Raw genomic sequence first — 13,398 nt, 5'->3', positions numbered from 1 at the left:
GAACACAAAAGTAGCTATTGGAGACCTAACCAGAGTGAGAAACAATTGAACAACTCTTGAAAGAAAAAAGTGAAAAGTGATTCTGTGGGAAACTGCTTGAAGAAGTGTGTGTCTAATGTACCATGGAGTGAGTGAATGGGGAGAGCTTGGAGAAGTGCAGGATGCTGCACTGGCCTGGAAACTCAAACCCACGTGACAGCTCTAAAATGTCATTTTCTGTAAATGCCTGAATAGCAGAAATAAGGTTTCACATAGAACCATACTTCCAGAGAACTGAACTTCTACTGCATGGCTTCCAAGTATGTTCTGTGTGCTAACAAGAGGGGAATTTTAAAAACTTTCTGGTAAAGAATGGGGATGTGGTTTGTGTGTACACTAGTCAGAGTCAGAGGTCAATGACTTAGTGGTAACTTCACTTACACTAAAGGAAAAAGTGTTCAGAAGTCATGATGGAAATGAAAGCAGGAGGTTTAATGCATTCTTCCTCTTTTCATTCCAAACTTAGATCAAGAGGCAGCAGCACTCAGTCTACCAGAATTCAGTTACAGCTGTGGGAGATCAGTTATGGATCTACCATGGTAAAACTGAACAGCCATTGTTAGATCCAAAATTGGCAAATGCTGAAATGTTTGTTGCAAGTGTTTAAAAATGCAGAAGATTAATTTACAGACAGGCAATTAAAAAACCCCAGGTGTTTGAGAGACAAAACTGGTCAAATATGAAGTGTTGGACTGAAGGTTGCTGAGAAACTGCTGCACTGAGAGTAGCATTAGTGATGAGATCTTGGATAACTTCACTCTGACTTGGAGAGGAGGAAGCTGGAGAATAGGCCATGAGGAAGCTTATTTACCATGATAAAAAGCTGCAAACCAGGGAGCAATTCACCGGCAAGAACACTCATTATCTGGCAACCCAGCTCGGAAAGTCATTCATGGCAAACCCCCACTCACCTCAGTTTCTGCACTTGCTCTCTCTGTGCTGACAGATTCGATCCAATTATGACACATCAATCTTTCCAGTTCTTCTGAACTCCCTACATTTCTACATGACACCAGCCTAATTTTCCAATTAAAGTTCTATTTTCGTCCCAAAATTCTTGCTGAAGCTAGAGGAGTCCTACCGCAGTAAGATGAGCTTTCAGCAGGCTGCAGAGGAAGCCTCGTAGCCTCAGGAAACAACAGAAAATAGACAAAGATCTGCATAAGCGGCCAGACAATGAATTAAGGTCGGGGATACTTAGTAAAATATGCTACTGTTGAAGTCTTTTGAGTTTTCTCCTCATTCAGGTCAGCTGCAGAATCCAAAGTAGGGTTTGGTTTGGTGAAGGGGGAGCCAGGAGAGGCAGGCAGGGAGAGGGAAGAGCTGCTGATGGGAAAAAATGGCATATTTAGTCTATCTCTTATAACAGGCATTAAAATACCGTGAGATACGTGTCAAAGAATGAAAGAAATATTTGAAGTGTTTTGTTTTGGCTTTTTTTTTAATGTCATCATCAGCTGCTGTGTATTTTGTCCTTACAAAAAGTTCATCCAAAGATACACGTATTAGGGCCACAAACATGAATAGAGTGTTTAACGCAGGTAGGTCACAATTCAGAACTCAATTCCCTGAGCATTAAAACAATACAATAGTAATAGTAACAGAAGGAGTGGAGCGAACTAGGAATGAAAAAAGATAAGATTAAAAAAATATAGGTAATAATATTTGCTGATGGTGTAGTTATTGTTAGTTGATACAGCCTGAAGTTCTGTCAGTAAAATCAAAAGAAAAATCACAAAAAAATCTGTAAGGAGTTGGTGATGTTCTGCTAGTAAATCACTACTGACTACATAGAACTGAGATAGTTCAGTATTTAGGAAGGGACTTTGAATTATTTACATTAGCTTTCAGATCCTCAGGATTTTCAAGAACATGCCTTGATATCAATTAGGTAACTGAGGAAAATGTGGAGAAAACTGTTTTTACAAAAACCACCCACAGTGACAGAAGCCCAGCACACCCTGTATCTTCAGGAAAGTGAGAGATGGGTACAAAAATAAATACTTGCATTCCCTTGTACCTTGTCTCAACACAGCAACTTCTTTTAAACCAGGCAGTTTTCTTCAGCACAAGTGGAGTGACATAAAACCTCATCTTTACAATTTACAACTTTAAATAGGGAAAAACACAACAGATACCAAATAGCGAAAAAGCAGTTAATAAATACAAGCTATGGAGTAGTTCTTATCACAGTTGTTCCATGGAAGGATAGTCCTATTAAAAAAATAACATTGTGGGTGGCTTGTTTATTATTTGTATTTTTAACCAGAGGAGTAATGAGAAGTTCTGCTTAATGTTAAATGAAAATGGTTCAAAAGACCATGACACTGCAAATAAAAGCATAAATCGCCTCAAAATGTGTTGGAGAAAAACCTATGCATATATGCATATAATAATAACGCATAATAATGCATATGGTTGAGAGCCACAGATATATCTACATGCTAATTTTGCAGCTGTATTTGGATATTGTAAGATCTCTGCACCAGCAAACGGCCAAAAAGACGTAGCCAAAAAGATGTGACAAAAACCCCTTGACTTTTAGTGGCGCTCATTCTCACAGATCTTGGGAGGACCCCAGAACGGGGTTTGGGGCTGTTCACAATGCAGTGTCACGGCACAAAGCCCCAGATCCTCCCGCAATCTCCTCCCTCTCGTTTTCCCGGCGCAGGGTGGAGAGCAGGCTGCAGTCGCTGGAGGCTCGGTTCGCGCAGCTGGACTGCAGCCTGCAGGCGCTGGCGCACCAGTTCGACCTGCAGGCGGAGGGGCTGGCCCGGGACCTGCGGCGGGACGTGCCGGGGGCACCCGCGGCCAGGTGAGCACAGCCGGGCACCAAAGCCGGGCATCAAACCCCGGCTCCGAGCCCGCCCGCCCGGCCCCGGGCACTGCCGGGCACGGGGCAGCCACGGCTTCCCGGGGCAGCCTGTGCCCGCGCCTCACACCCTCACAGGGAAGGAGCTATTCCTTAGATCCCGCCCAACGCTGCTCTCTGCCTGTGGGAAGCCATTCCCGCCCGTCCTACCGCGGCAGCCGAGCCCGCCTTGCCCCTGAGGGCTAGCGGCCTCTGTCTCCCAGCAGGCTCGGCGGAGGAGGTGGAAGAGGAGCAGGAGGAGACACGAGAAGAGGAGGAGAAGAAGGAGGAGAAGGAAGGAAAAGAGGAGAAGGAGGAGAAAGAGGAGGAGGCGGAGCCCTCAGCCGGGCGGCGGGAACATCCCCTCAGTGAGGGGCGGAGCGGAGCCGCCATTGCAGGGACCGCGGCCTTTCCCGGGCTCCGGAGCGGTGGGTGCCGGGTCCTCGCTGGGCCCCTCAGGGGCTGGGGGTGACAGGGCCCGGGGGGGACGAGGGGCCCCCTTTTCGCTGGGCGCCGACGTCCTGGAGGTTATTTCTTTGTCAATAAAAATAGCGGAAATAATAAATCCCGCCTTAACGTGTATTTGTTTCCATGGCGAGTTCTCTGTGAAGAATGGCAGCCTTTCTTTCGAGGGCCTCCTGGCCTGTTTAAGAAGCTTATAACTTAAAAATCAGTGTGTTTCTTCTTTTGCTGTATGTGTCTTTTGTTTTCTCTTCCACAGTATTGCTGGGCCAAGTGGAAAAATCGTGTGAGGAGACAGATGACCCCCACAGTTTCAAGGCATACAAGAAGGTGCTGAAGTCTTAATTCTTCATTTGTCTTAAGGAATTTTAGCTTTATAGTCATAGCTTAGGCAAGCAAATGTCTGAGGAAGAAGCTGCTCTGCTGTGATGTGTTTAATGTCTGAGGAAGAAGCTGGTCTACTGTGATGTATTTCGCCTTCAGAACATGCTGGAAGCAAGCTTGTGCCAAAAGCAGCTTTCAAAGGATGGGCATGTACTGAAAAAACGAGTGAATGGAAGGTTAAGGTAACTGGAATAATGTATCCAGCATATTTTATCGTTGATAAGGAGTGGTGGGAGAAAGGGGAGTAACAGAGGTGACTGGAAGAACTCTCACCTTCTTTTCCCCCCTCTCCTTACCACCTCCTTGCTGTGCACCTGTTACAGCTCACAGGGAGCTACAGTAGGAAAACCTGGTACAGTTTTTCCATGATTTCTGTAAAGATCTGCTTCTTCCTCAGGAATCTCTCAGGATATGAGCAAAAGCAACCAAGTACAATGTCTTGTACCCCATCACAGGGGGGAATATGAAGGGATAGAAGCTGGCTTCTAAATCCACTAACATTTTCTTAAAGTAGTTGTAAAACATTTTTGTGTTTTCCTTTCTTTTACTTCCCATGAAGAACATAAATGTTTCTTTTTGCTTCCAGGCCCTGATGTTGCCCTAGTGTTGTTCCTCTACCTGAAGTCAGTATGTCGAAGAAATCCAAGGAGCCGCTTTCCTTGTCCGACTGCCTGTGCCAGATTTGCATGGAGATCTTTATAGAGCCTGTCACACTGCCGTGCAGCCATACCCTGTGTAATTCCTGCTTCCGGATGACGGTGGAGAAGGCCAGCCTTAGTTGTCCCTTTTGTAGGCGCCGGGTCTCTTCCTGGGCGCGGTACAATACCCGCAGGAATACTCTGATCAACTGGGAGCTCTGGGAGAAGATTCAGAAGGATTACCCGGAGGAGTGCGAGCGGAGGATGAACGGACAGGATTTGGATGAGGAAAGTAAGTGAATTGTCACTTGTCCTGAATTGTCACTTGTCCTAACATGTCCCTGCTTTGCCACACGAATTACGGGGGTTGGCTGGGAAGTAAGGAGCTGTGGGTAGGCAGAGACAGAGCCCTCCCACAAAAGGGGCAGGGAAGAGGTGGGTAATGCCTTCTTCGTTTGTAGTACAGAGGAAAAAAAAAATTACATTGTCTGGTCATTTCAATGGGTGTTTGTTCATGCCTTTGGTGCGGGTATTGATGTGTGGCTGCCTGGCCTTGTTCATTGCTCATTTGTAACTGTAGTATCTGCAAGCAGAGTGTTTGAGTCTGTGAGTGTGTTTCTTCATCTCTGTCAAGTAAGTGAAGTGGTTAAAAGATTTTTAGGTGTAGTTTGTTGGGTTGAAATTCCAGGGATTCAGTCAATGCAAGAATCTGTGAGCTGAAAACTGTGGTGTCAGACAGAAGGAAGTGAAATCTGATTCATTTTTTGAAGAAGGATTTTGGGGTTTATGATGTTGTAGGCGCCCTTGGGGAGACGTTTTTGGTAGGTTGGCTGTAGGGCAACTTGTTTCCCTTGCAGTGTTCTGAGATCTTTATAGTAAAAAAGAGTGAAAGATACAAATTATTGTTAGTGTACCAACGGAGAATGAATGAGGGAATGCTTTAGGTTGGGAGGGACCTTAAAGGTCATCCCGTTCCTGCCGTGGGCAGGGACACCTCCACTAGCCCAGGCTGCTCCAAGCTCCATCCTTGGACACTTCCAGGGATGGGGCAGCCACAGCTTCTCTGTTTCCTTGTATTTGCTTTACATACAGTGCTTGGGAAACACCGCCTGTTCCTGCCACTGTGTAACACTGTACTTCTCTACTGTATAAACTATTCCTTGGTGGTTTTTGCTTTATTCCTTCCTTTTTAAAATCACAGCATTTGATTTAAGTCAAATCATTCGCATGACAGAGTGTGGAGTGAAAATCCTTTGTTGTTGTTAAAATCCTTTTGTTGTTGACTGTCATGACTTTGTGTTTGTTGACTTTGGTTTTTTCCTCTCCCTCCTCTTGATCAGTCTGCGTCCCCAAGCCACAGCACCAGCTGAGCAAGCCTGGGGAGCTGAGGCAGGAATATGAAGCAGAGATTAGTAAGGTAAGTCTAAATATACGTTTAAAAAGCATAAATGCTTTGTATCCAGTTATTTGAATTGGTCCCACAAACAGATTTTTGTGGCAACAAACACAAAATAAATTTTGTTTAATAATAAAGATACTTAAAAGCGCACTGAAGCTGCAAGAACACACTGGTCACTTCTGAATCATGAATTAAGTTGATGGAAGAGATTTCTTTGTATATGACATGAGGTGACATTTCTCAAATTTTCTTGATCAAATGTAGAAATTTGGAACTGTTTGGACTTTGGTTTTATATTTGTGTTCTTGATTTCCCTCCAAGTAAGAGACGGCAATTAGTTCAGTAATGAACATACAGCATTTTCTTTCTTCTTTGTTCACTCTGTTACATGTGCTCATTTAAACACAGTAAAGATTTTAAAGAATTCTCAACTTTGGCCTATTTAAGGATCCTTCTTCCAATTCAGACACAGCAGCATTAAGATTTAGGGTTGGAAAATATATGGGAATGCACCTTTCCCTGAGATCCCCTTGCTGGTGGTCACGGGAGCACATGAAGCAGAGGCCTGGGGGGAGTTTCCAAAGAAGGCTTTGTTCTTCAAGTACTTTGCTCTCCTCGTGGAGTTGCTGGTAACTGATCTCTCAGCATGTCTGCTCTAAGGAAGGCAGACTTCAAATTCCTGGCCTGCTGTTTTGGGGTTTGTGTGTTTCTAGAGAGCAGCACTGTTCTGGAAGATGTGCTGTCTTTGGGAGATAAAACGCTAAAAGCAGGTGCTGTAGGATAGCTGGCATTCAGCCTTAAAATGAATTCCAACCCCAGTTTCTCTATGGATCTATGTATTTGGAGATGTTAGTTTTTGTTACTAGCACTTTGAAAAGGTGAGGAGTGGAGTTGAACCTTGCAGGTGAGCAAGGTTAATGGTATGATCTTAGAGAAACCAAAAGGTTTGTCACTGTGGTCAAACCCAAGGCTGTACACACAGTATCCTTGTGATTCTCACAGCTTTGAGAGTTGTGCAATGAAACACTGCTGTATTTTGTGAACAGTGAACGCTGCACATTTAAGGAGTGTCACCTCAGAGGTGTAAAGTGTGGCAGTGGTAACCAGATAGGTTTTTCCAACCATCTGCCGTAGGTGAAGGCAGAACGGCGAGCGCACGAGCAGGAGGAGAACAAAGCCAGCGAGGAGTACATCCAGCGCCTGCTGGCCGAGGAGGAGGAGGAGCACAGGTTGGCAGAAGAGAGACGAAAGGAGATGGAGAAGCAGCTGAAGCAGGATGAAGAGCTGGCCTGGCAGCTCAGTAACAGCCTGGTGAGTTAGGATCGAGTGGGACAGCAGCAAATGCCAATATAGTGCAAGCAACTTGGACTTCTCAGGGCAAGTGGTAAAATTTGGAATAGTTTAAATTTATTTCAATTGTAGTTTGAAGCTGTTGTCACCCCTCCAGTACTTTAAAGCCTTGATTGACCATGAATTTTTGAAAAGCCAGGGGGAGGGTGAAGCCTGTGAAATCCAGCATCCAGCATGTGTGCTGCATGTTTTCATTGTGAAATATTTTAAAACATCAATTTTCTGCTGTATGCTTCCTTTTCCTCATGATTTTAAAAATCCTTCTTTGGAAAAAATGAGTATCTGTAACCTGTACTGGAAGAAAGGAACATACAGTGAAAATATACCTTACCTTTTGGAGGGTTTTTTTATTATTTTGTTTTGCTTACTTGAATTTTTGCTGCCCAATGACAAAACCTGTGTACTTACTTGAGCAAAGCCTCCTGTCCCTCAGTGCTAGATCCAGGAAGGTGTATGGAGCAGGTAACACTTCTTTTTCCATAACCATCCATTACTCACAGTTCCAGAATTCTTTGGACAAAAGTAACTCATTCTGCAGCAAAACCAAAGTAGTTCCCTGAGGTTTCTGCAGTTTGTGTGGTGTTTTGTTTTACTTAATGCTGTTTTTACTTGTCTGGAAGAACGAGGATCCCGAGGGACACGTGCCTGGCAGCCTGTCACCAGCACACAGCCTCTCCCTTCAGACATCCCCACTGAACCTGGGCAAGGCAAAGAACAAGCCAAGCAACTCTGGAGACATTCAGAAGTAAGGGATTCGGCCAAGTGTTTCTTTAATTGTTGGCCTGTTTCAGTGTCCCTCTGCCCTATCTGCTTCTTTGGAATGCTGTAGGCCAGCTTCCCGAGATAACTGGGGACAAACGTGGGAAGTTTAAAACATTTCCTCATAGGAAGAGAAGGGAAGCACTTTCCCTCTTGTTGGAATTTGTTTGTCAGAGTGAACCCAAAGATCTTGAATAATGCAAAGGACCAAATGTTTAAAGTGGTATCCTTTTTTTTCATTTTAAGGTATTTGTCTCCAAAGAATTATGGTGTGCTGGGATCAGCATCACTCTCCAGTACCACAGGAGGAGGCAGAAGCAACTCTATCTCTGCGGTAACTGGAATCATTTTATTATAAATTTCACAGTTTGTAATTGGGGGGTATTTTCCTCTTGCCTGTGGGATTCCAGTCCTCTACTCCCCTTGCACATCAGCATTGGGCAGGTTATGTTGCCCTTTTGAAGGTACCTTCAGTATTCATATTCCCAGTTCTGGAGTCCACCGGGAGAGGGTGCCCCCTGATTTACATCATGCCATGGCTGTCTGTGTGATCATCCCTGTAAGGCCTCCAGGGAAGATGAGCAGGCTGGCTCAGTTGGTCTGAGTCACTGATGAGAGGAAAAGGCTGCAGTTGTGGTTTCAGTCCTTTAGCTGGGCTTCTGCGGTTACTTTAAATATTTTCATTACTATTAAACAGTTAGGTATTTTTTAAAAAGAGAAGTATCTGAGTTGCTACTCCAGAGCACTCAGGGGCAATGCAGCCATGAGAAATGAGTTTGGTATTTATTTACATCCATGGGCTTTTGATAAATTTACTTCATTAGTTGTGTCTCCCTTTTCTTCAGGAGACCAACAGCAATGAAGGCAACAGTTCTGCGCTGCAGGATGAGCAAGAGGAAATGCCAACCCTATCTCCACAGCTGACCAGTGTAAATAAAGATTCTGGTGCTAAGGATTCCTTTTTGGAATCGTGCATGAACTATTTCAGTGCCTCAGCTTCAGGTGAAACTGCCACTGTCAAGCAGGAAGAAACACCAGGACCAAATGGTTTAGAAGATGGAGTTCCAGATGCACTTCATGAAACCACAGAAGGGGAAGGGTCTAGGACAGTTCTTAGATCCAGAGGAGAGGATGATGGAATTGAGTCAGACAGTGGCAATTTAACACATGTCCAAAGGGTAAACCTTGAAAAGTCTGACGAGACCTGTACCTCTGCTCAGTTAGGGATGAATTGTGTGATGTCTGACAGGCAGACTGCGTTGCATGACCTGCAGGAGGAGTCTGGACACTCGGGTGAAGAGGCACCAGAGAGGCCACAGAACTCCAAGGAGACTCCCAAAAGGAAGTTACTGGAGGCCCCAGCTGATGCCATGATTGACGTGTGCATGCTGGATAAGAGGAGAAGAACCTTTTCAGAAGGCACAGAAGACCAGGGAGAGCAGGTGAATGACTTCATCTTGCAGACACAAAGAGCCTTTGAGCAGGAGTTCTATGAAAGGCGCAGGCAGGAGGAGCAGGACAGGCTTCTGGCTCTGCAGCTGCAAAAGGAGCTTGACAAGGAGGAAAGGATTCTAAACCGACAGAAGGGCTCTCCAGACGAGTATCTGCTCCGCACCAAACCACCCCGCTCTGTGAAGGACTCCTCTGCCAGGAAGGGAGGTTCCAAGGTGGCAAAAGACTCGAAGGGATCAAAAACACAGGCTGAAACCAACCACCACAAGACTCGGAAAGGTTCCTGCAATGAAAACTGGCAGTCCCCTGCCAGGGTCCGGGTGAAATCCCCCAGCATCAAGGAAGGAAAGGTTTTGAATTGTGTGGTTAATACCAGCGACAAAAATGATATTTGTTCACTGCCTAAGAACAAGCAAAAGACAATCCTGCAGATGTTTAAAAGCCCTGTTGCAGAGTAGATCAGAGCCGTGGACACGTGGTGGAGCGGGAATGGGAACTGTGGTGATGCTCTCCTGTGCTAGGCAAAGCTTCCCTGAGCAGTTTTGAGTGGTTGCTTTGGAGGGGAACCACTTTGGGCAGCGGTGCTGTGAGTTCTGACAAGTTTTGGTAACATACACCTCCAGAATGTACCATTTTTAATTTTTCTTGTCTTGAATATTATTTTCTAGCACTTCTTGCAGGAATCGGAGCATTTCTTATTTTCTAACTTGCACATGGTTTGGAGTGTGAATACTGGAGAACAAGGATAACTAATGATCTGATCTGAAAATGAGAATCGGAAGCCTTTAACGGAAAAGATGCACATTCCGTGGAGGAAACAAGTGAAAAATGAGTCTGTCTTCCCAGCTGGCTGTCAGCTGCAAGGTTGAAGCTTCCCTCAGCACAGCCACTGTTCTGTAAACTGAAGCACCTTGCTGGAATTCAGGCTGCTCCTGGAATTGCACTGCTGGCACACCCATTAACACAAGTGTAACCAGCCAGCCACTCTTTCCCTCTCGTATGCTCACCCCTCCCTTGGACACAGAAAAGAGAAACAGGTCATTGTCCACTGCCAAAGCCAAGGATCGTTCGTGGATGCCAAGGCTGTGGGCTCCCGTTCACTTCTGTCCACAGAGATCCTTCCTGCAGATCCCATTGTCCTTGTGGTTAAGAACAAGATACTTTTGTTTTCTTACTGTTAAATGTTCTGCAACTTTATTCTTGTACAATAGTGTTACTATGTTTAATGCTGTTTAATTTTCAGACTCAAACTGGTTTGAATGTGATTAAAACAATAGTCCAGAAGCCAGGTATGATGGAGAAAGTCAAAAGGGAAAGAAGCAACTGAAAACTGAAGTTGCCAGTAATGACATAACTGTAATTAGAGATTCACATAACTGCCCTGCCTGGCTGTAACTGTTTCCCTCTGCTTCTAGAGGCACTACTCAATACCGTTCCTGTTGGGTTTAAAACTAAAATAACTCAAAAAAAATTGTAATTTGAATGTGGAGGTGCTGAGGCCTGTAGGAAATTGAAGCTGGGGAAGAGGCAACCAGATCCTACTATGCAGAGGAAGTTTTCTTGGTAATTGTTTTATCTGTTGTCTTATGAAGCCATATTTTGGCTTCTCTTTGCTTCTTTGGAGCTACTTTTGCACCGTCTGTGTTTGAAATGGAGCCAAGTGCCAGCTGCAGTGCTGAAGGGTGTGTGCTAGTCAGCAAATGTTTGAGTTTTGTCCTTTTTTTGAACCCCATTGATGACTTTAATTCTGTTCTGGGGCATTCCTAACAGACTTGTTTCTTCAGCAGCATCTTCTGATGGTTTAAGTTTTAAAGTACCAAATTTTATAGAAAGCATGACCAGCACACTGAGCCGAAAATATTAATAGTTGGGTTTTTTTTTTTCCTCAAGGCCTGCATGTCTTTATCATTGGTGGGCTTCTCCTAAATAAATAAATAAATGTTCTGTTCAGAGATGTTTTTTGAGAAAGTTACAACAGCTGACCAGTGGCAAATCCTTTGATTTTTCTCCTGCTGCCTCAGCCATTGTTCTGGAAGCCTTCCTTTAATATGGATCTGTTTTTCTTTAATCCTTACCACAGTTGGGATTATTTTCTGTCTTACCCATGATGTCAAAAAACACTTAATTAAAAGTTTTTTTAAGGCAGAGCTACTGACTGTTTCCATTCTGGTGACCCTCAGCCTTTCCAGTCAGGGTAAGCCTGTAAAAAACAAACGCCGTTTTCAAAGCAGAATGAAAAAAAACCAAAAACAACAGGACTAAAAATTGATTGTTAGATAAAACCCAAACTGAACTGCAAAATGTCATCTATAGCAGCAGCCCTATCCAAGTTGGGGTGCTGCAAGCCCTCAGGTCCCTCAAATGCTCCCATTCCTCACCATATCCATGGCACAATAATCTTCACCAGGCACAATTTGACTTATTCTTTTAGATCTTCATTGTTAGAGGGTGGAATTTGGCCACTGCTAGGTGGATTTTGGTTGTACCCACAGCTTGTTTCTGACTCTGTGGTGCAGGAGCTTTGAAGCTGTTGAAATCAGCTTTGTTTTGCTGGTGTTGGTGAAGCAGGGGTCTGTATTGGGGATGTCTGGGCTGCTGTAACAGTTCGCTGTTGCTCTCCTGCCCTCAGCCCTGGTGATTCGTTTGTCTTGTTCATCATCGAATTCAGCTCATTCAACTGCCAGGGAAAACAAAACAAATGCCAAAACCCCACTTTACAGGCGTGGTTGTTTCCCTGAGGACCAGAGCTGGTGTGGGGATGGGAGGCAGGCAGGGAATAAGAGAGGGAACAGATGTACCTGTTCCCTTGGCAGTGAGGTATTAAATTATTAGAATTCTAGGGAAATCTTGGCTTTCTCTGCTGCTCACAGAGTTGACAATTGTTACTAGCAAGGTGTTCAGCAGCAAGGCAGCCACATTCCTGCTGTGCTGGGAAACTGGAAAGGAGTAAAACATTCCTTTCCTGACATTTCTTCAGGTGCCCTGGGGATCAGAAAGACCTGGTTGCGTGGGTGGGGACAAATCCAAGGGTTCCTGTTCTGGCTTTGTGACAATGGCAGGGGTGCCTTGGCAGGGCAGCCAGGACTGGTGCAGAGCAGACAAGAGCTGTTCCTTGACCACCTCAGGTCCTGCCTCACAGAATCCCAGAGTGGGCCAGGCTGGAAGGGACCACAGCGGGTCCGTCTGCTCCAGCACAGGGCGCAGATTGTGTCCACACAGCTCTGGAACATCTCCAGTGAGGGAGACTCCACAGCCTCCCTGGGATCTGTTCAGGGCTCAGGCACTGCCCAGGAAAGTTCTTCCTCCTGTGCAGGTGGAACTCCCCGGGGTCAGTTCCTGCCCGTTCTGTGGTGCCATTGCCGGGCCCCCAGAGCAGAGCCTGGCCCTGCTGAGAGCCCTCCCTGCACACAGGGACCCCCAGGGCTGAGCCCCTCTCAGCTGGGGCTCCTCTGGAGGCTGAACAGCCCCAGCTCCCCCAGCCCTTCCTGGGCACGGAGATGCTCCGGGCCCTTCAGCATCTCCGCATTCCCCTGGATCTGCTCCAGCAGCTCCGTGTGTCTCCTCTGCTGAGGAGCCCAGAGCTGGACACTGCAGCTGTGCCTCCCAGGGCTGGACAGAGGGACAGGACCACTGCGGGCAGTGCTCTGGCTGTGTCCCCGGGTCCCCCTGGCCCTTCTGATCCCCAGGACACTCTGCCGGCTCGGGCACAGCTGGCTGCCTATCAGAACCCCCAGGTTCTTCACGGCAGCGCTGCTCCCCAGCAGGTCACCCCCGGCCTGTGCTGGAGGTCAGGGTTATTCCTGGGTGTCTCTGGTCACAGCACCTGGATCTGCTCCGCGCCCGGCCCGCGGCCTGCCCAGCCCCTCGCTGCGCCGGGGCCTCTGTGGCGGGGTAAATCCGCGAGGGAACCCCAGGTGCGTGTCCTGAGAGTGCCCGCCCGGCCTCTGGGACCCGTGAATTTTGAGGAGGATTTCCCTGGGAATCCCAGGGAAAGCCGCTGAGGAGGCGGGAGGGGAAGGAGCGCGTTGCCACGGCAACTCCCGCCTCCCGTGCGACCAGGGGGG

The 13,398-nt window shown here is 46.4% G+C and overlaps 1 protein-coding gene across 2 annotated transcripts; it reads left to right on the top strand.

Annotated features, from left to right (window-relative positions):
* Nucleotides 1-1,151: 1,151 nt before the first annotated feature.
* Nucleotides 1,152-11,479, top strand: RNF168 (ring finger protein 168). Of its 2 annotated transcripts, XM_063408739.1 has the most exons (9): nucleotides 1,152-2,854; nucleotides 3,118-3,318; nucleotides 3,612-3,682; nucleotides 4,323-4,666; nucleotides 5,715-5,791; nucleotides 6,908-7,084; nucleotides 7,744-7,868; nucleotides 8,129-8,216; nucleotides 8,728-11,479. In XM_063408739.1, exons 4-9 carry the CDS (start codon nucleotides 4,366-4,368, stop codon nucleotides 9,790-9,792), a joined length of 1,833 nt encoding a protein of 610 aa, XP_063264809.1. In that variant the 5' UTR covers nucleotides 1,152-2,854; nucleotides 3,118-3,318; nucleotides 3,612-3,682; nucleotides 4,323-4,365; the 3' UTR covers nucleotides 9,793-11,479. The 2 variants fall into 2 exon arrangements, with proteins under 2 accessions (XP_063264809.1, XP_063264808.1); XM_063408738.1 differs by having other exon boundaries at nucleotides 1,152-3,318.
* The last annotated feature ends 1,919 nt before the right edge of the window (nucleotides 11,480-13,398 follow it).

This window comes from Prinia subflava, chromosome 11, assembly GCF_021018805.1.
Source record: "Prinia subflava isolate CZ2003 ecotype Zambia chromosome 11, Cam_Psub_1.2, whole genome shotgun sequence".
Lineage (NCBI taxonomy): Eukaryota > Metazoa > Chordata > Aves > Passeriformes > Cisticolidae > Prinia > Prinia subflava.
This window is presented reverse-complemented; position numbering and strand designations above follow the sequence as displayed.

Bases quoted from the DNA above. Each gene is read 5' to 3' on its own strand.
- RNF168 (XM_063408739.1), top strand. From the start codon at position 4,366: ATGTCGAAGAAATCCAAGGAGCCGCTTTCCTTGTCCGACTGCCTGTGC. The intron at 5,792-6,907 runs GTAAGTCTAAAT...CATCTGCCGTAG, and splicing joins ATGAAGCAGAGATTAGTAAG to GTGAAGGCAGAACGGCGAGC. The intron at 7,869-8,128 runs GTAAGGGATTCG...TTTCATTTTAAG, and splicing joins AACTCTGGAGACATTCAGAA to GTATTTGTCTCCAAAGAATT.